The sequence below is a fragment of the Prenolepis imparis genome, unplaced genomic scaffold (assembly GCF_030444845.1).
Source record: "Prenolepis imparis isolate NDT839.2.m4 unplaced genomic scaffold, iyPreImpa1.0 SCAF_2, whole genome shotgun sequence".
NCBI lineage: Eukaryota > Metazoa > Arthropoda > Insecta > Hymenoptera > Formicidae > Prenolepis > Prenolepis imparis.
This window is the reverse complement of record NW_028141160.1, coordinates 4,269,239-4,274,273: the sequence shown is the minus strand read 5'-3', so window position 1 is coordinate 4,274,273 and position 5,035 is coordinate 4,269,239. Positions and strand designations below refer to the sequence as shown.

General features: G+C 31.3%; 1 protein-coding gene across 1 annotated transcript; it reads right to left on the bottom strand.

Annotated features, from left to right (window-relative positions):
• Positions 1-1,797: 1,797 nt before the first annotated feature.
• LOC145932846 (death-associated inhibitor of apoptosis 1-like) lies at positions 1,798-2,454 on the bottom strand. Its single transcript, XM_083032072.1, has one exon. The coding sequence runs from the start codon at positions 2,452-2,454 to the stop codon at positions 1,798-1,800; it is 657 nt and encodes a 218-aa protein (XP_082888198.1).
• Positions 2,455-5,035: the final 2,581 nt, after the last annotated feature.

Here is a 5,035-nt window from a genome sequence, read left to right as displayed (position 1 = left end):
ACCCCTATTATTATACTGAACCCTAGTATATTCCTTTAGCAAAATTATGTAAAGTCTCTATACGCGCACACAGTTTCGATGATGAATTGAGAAAAGGACGAATGATGCCAAAGTAGACGCGGATTGATCTATTGAAATTGTCGTAGAGGTTGTTGGAAGGTGCCAAGATATTTGGGATATACACGACAAACAATTTCACAGCTAATGTGAAAATTGTCTAACGCAATAAAAGAGATTAGCAGAAGGTCAAATGTTGGGGAGAATGTAATGTAAAGCTGTATACTTCTCTTCAAAGACATATATAGCGTGCAACTTAATTAATAAATAAACAAGACTAAATTTAATAAGCAATTAATAAATAAACTAAATTAATAAATAAATAAACTAGAATTAACTTAAATAATACTAGAGAGAAATGTTTCGTATTATAATGATTATTGTTTCAAATTATACGAGAGAAATGTGTTTCTTTCTCTTTCTCTATTACAAACAATCAAACAATTTACTTTTATAAGATTATTATAAAATGTAATCTTTGTGTACATCAAATATATATTTTATTTTATTTTTTCTTTCTCTTATACATAACTTTGAACTTGTTTTGATAACTTATTTAAAGTTCAACAACAGTCCTTAATAATAATTTCACATTCACAATTTGTTTCGTATGATTTGTCTTAAAGCTATAATTACTAAAAATTACTAGTCGACTGATGCCTTTATTGCTCTACTACTTGTTTTTAATTGTTACATGACTTATATAATGTTTATGTATTATTGTAGTAATTATCGTATATATATATATAATCTAATAATTAGCAAATATTGCAGATATAATTCTCAAGCCAATAAACAATGCAATAATAGAATAATACTCGACAATATCATCAATGACATTATATACATGTAGGTATATGTCGTTTTAATAATACTATAATAGAGCAATACAGGCATATTTATTATAGAAAAGCTCTGTAAAGTGACTGCTTTGTACTCTGATGGTGAAGTAAAAAAAAAAGCTAAACAGCGATAAATTCATACTTGTCCAATTACACACTATTTAAACACTATTTAGCAAATGGATACTATTTTGTTCCTGGAAAGCACTCTTAATTTTACCAGAAATTTATTTCCATTTTGGTATAGTTTACGCTAATATTTTAATATATATATAATAAAAATAAATAAGTTGCAGTGTAAACAATACATTTTAAATTATTTCTAACTTAATACTGTTATAAAAAACTGAGTGTACTGCTGTTATAAAAAATTTAAAACTTAATACTTGATTCATGTCATTAAGCATCAATTTACAGATTAACTAAATCGTTTTCTCGTTTTGTGTGTCATCTCACGTTATCAAAATATGCACACATATGGAAGGACAGAGCACAAACGAGTAAAAAACAATTAAATGACTTTTATGATCTCTAATATAATATTATACGTGATATACAAGGAGCTCTCCTTCCAGCTTCCAAAAAAGAAAAAAAAACACCGATAGACACAATGTCACATGATTGCGGCTATCAAATAGGGAATTTTTATAGTTCCGAAAATTGTTCTATTTTAAATATTTTTGATTATTATATTTGATTATTATTTATGAAATTTATGTATATATCTTGCTGAAAAGCTCCCGTTCTCTTTCACATTATCGTATTAAAAATAATTGCAATAAAGTAGTAAATATATATATGTCTACTCTTTGGTGCTCTTCTCTTGCGCTTTTCTAGCAGTCTCTTGATCTTGCACTCGCTTTGCTAACAGTCTCTGGATAAATTTTCACTCGGGAAATCATTTTACGTGTTTTTGTATAGGATCGTCTTCCGGTTGCCAGCGCTCCAGTTCTCCGCCGCAATAGAAACAATAGGTTTTGTCACCGCTGTTTGCATATGTCCAGCCTGCGGTCGCCATACCTTCACCGCTCTGATTCCATCTTTCCCGATACTCTAAGAAAGTCATTAATCTACGCTCGTTGATGACAAAATTGGGATATTGAGCGCCTATTAGATCGCCAAACTTAACCAGGAAAAAGTCCCCATCCATGTTTTCGACGTAGACCTGGACTGTGTGATCAAGCTCTTCCGGTGAGAATTTGGATATGTCCAATTGACATATCTCGCTAGCTTTGGGTATGCGTATACAGCGAAATATCGGGTCGACGTTCAATGGGACGTTTCCGCAAGGTCTCTCGCGGATCAATCTACATCTCGGGGAAAATCGTCTGTGCTCTTTAACCGGATCTCCACGGTTACACCAGCCGGATATCTCGACGTGACAATCAAAACATTTCATTTTATCATCCTCCCCGGTGTAATAGAACCCGGCATGTGCGAGCCGCTCGAGCAGATATTTCTTGTCTTCCGGCACAGTTTTCCATGCGCGCAAGCTTTCTAATCTAACGCTTTCGCATCGGTTAAGGTTCTCTGTCAACATTCTGATCTTATTCATCATTGTAAAATATCTGCCATAGTAATAGAATATACGATATACGATTCTCGTTTGATAATTCAGCTACTTCAACGAAGAAATATCTTTTCGTTACAAATCTGTAAAGAGAAAATACACATAATTATATAAACCTTAAATTGATTAATTTTATTTATTATTTTTTTCTACATCATTATTGTATTAATTATTTTATTTATTAATTTGTATTAATTTTTATTTAATAATTATATTTATAAATTTTTTATTAATATTTATTAATTTTTTATTTAATTTTTCTTTTATTAATTATTTTATTTAATATATCAGTTACTTGCTTTAACTAATTATTTGATTATTTAATTCATTTAATTTTCTAATTAGTTTTATGAAATAATTTTATTAATCAATTAATTTATTTAATTATTTGATTATTATAATAAATTTTTATAAAAAAATTATATAATTGTTTGTGACTACATTTGAATTATAAATTAGTTTTATTTAATATTTAATTAATTAATTCGAATAAGATTTCTAGGTAAAACTGAAGATGAGGAAGCACCTCCGCTCGCTGATCTAATTGTCAAGATGATGACCCAGAACATTTAAAAGATTTTAGCCGTCATTCTTTATCAAAAAGTTATTAATAAATAAAGTTAGTAAAATCGGTAATTAAAGATAGAGATGGAAATTATTTCCTAATTTCATCTAAAGTATATTAAGATTTTTTTCTTAATCGAGATAAAGTTTGTTTTAAATTAAATGAAAAAAGTGATTCTGTGGCTTATTTGACGAAAATATGGTTTATTTATTTGTATTTGCTTGAAAACTTTGAATTAATCGAATTGTCTAGATTTCGTCCAATGACTCAAATTATGCTGATGATTTCTATGCATTCTTCTCATTACGATATGAATGGTATGCGAGATTTCAGAATAGATGCAGGTAGTTCTAAGTAGGTGTCCTTATACAGATAAAATAATTATCACAAATTTCGAGGGATGATCACGTAGTTGTTAATATTTATAAATGATGATGTCTTTTGGGACATTTATCTATGTGTTCTCTTATATGTATATTAATACACGTTTCTGTGTGTGTGTATGTGAATCTATTTTACGGGAAAATGTTAATTTCCTTCTCACTCTCTTCTTTTCTATTTCTCTCTTTCGTAATTTTGAACATAAAAAGCGCATTCCAGAGCTAGGACACGTACGTAACTTGCTCATGCATATGCATTTATATATATATAATATATATATATATATATATACATATATATTAGAATTTTTTAATCGGGATATGATATGTTAATATTTTATTAAAAAATATATAAAAATATTGATCGTTATAATTTATAATTTACAGGATGTGATACTACTTCAGCAATTTACAATATTGGCAAAACAAAATTAATCAACATTCTCGAGAAAAACGATGGACTCCGAGAAGTTTACATGTTCAAGAAAACGAAACTCGATATTGACGTCTTGACAGCAGCAGGAAAAAAAATATTTTTCGTGTTGTTTGGTGGGACCGGAGAAGTGTCGCTTAATTCCCTACGATATAAGCAATTCGTTAAATCAGTGACAAAAACAAAATTCAATCTTTCCTCCTTGCCTCCTACCGCAGCGGCTGCACGGCAGCATACATTCCGCGCATACCATCAAGTGCAAACCTGGCTTGACATCCACCAGGATCCAGAGGAATGGGGCTGGCGACGAACTCCACTAGGACTAGAACCAATCATGACCACCCAGGATCCAGCGGCTCCCGCGGTAATGGAATCGATATCGTGCAAATGCAAAAGAAAATGTGGAACAGCCTGTGGTTGTCGCAAAGCTGGGCTTAAATGTTCGGTAATATGCGAACATTGCAACGGGGAATCATGCACAAACATTGCACAGTTGCGGCAAGTACTCCAAGACGACGACGATTGCGACGACTTCGAATTTCCCCCGGTTGACTTCAACGAAGGTACTACCAACGATTCCGAAAGTGAGGAAGTCGTCACCGAAGAGAGTCGAGATATCAATGACGATGACATCGATGAAACAAATATGTCTGGCCCATCGACAAAAAAGCAAAGACTTGCATAAAAAAATAAAATAAAATAAAATAAAATAAAATAATACGACAATTCACAATAAAACCGCGAATTTTCCTCACGAAAAATAGCATTTACTAGACACAGTCAACTTTGGCGCCCTCTATCTCTGGTATTTGTTGAGTCACTGCAAAAGCGGATATACGAAAATTGTAGAGAATTGAGTCCTCTACAAGTTTTATTTGAATATTTTTTTGATAAAATCAACAGAGGGCAATATAATTGTTAATAAAAATGTTCAACCCCTAATTGGCGGCACTTTTTTCGTTGTAACTTTTTTTCCTTGACAGCTATTAAAAAATTTTTCAAACAAAAGTTGTAGCAAATATTTTTCCCTACAAAACTAAAAAAAAATTTTTTTAATTTGACCAATAGGAGCCGAGATATCCAAACTTACCTCTATTTTTAAGATGGCCGCCGACGTACAGGGAAATTTTGTTGGAACTTTGTGAATTCGGGCATCTCCTATGACCTTCTACTCACCCTCAAAAAATT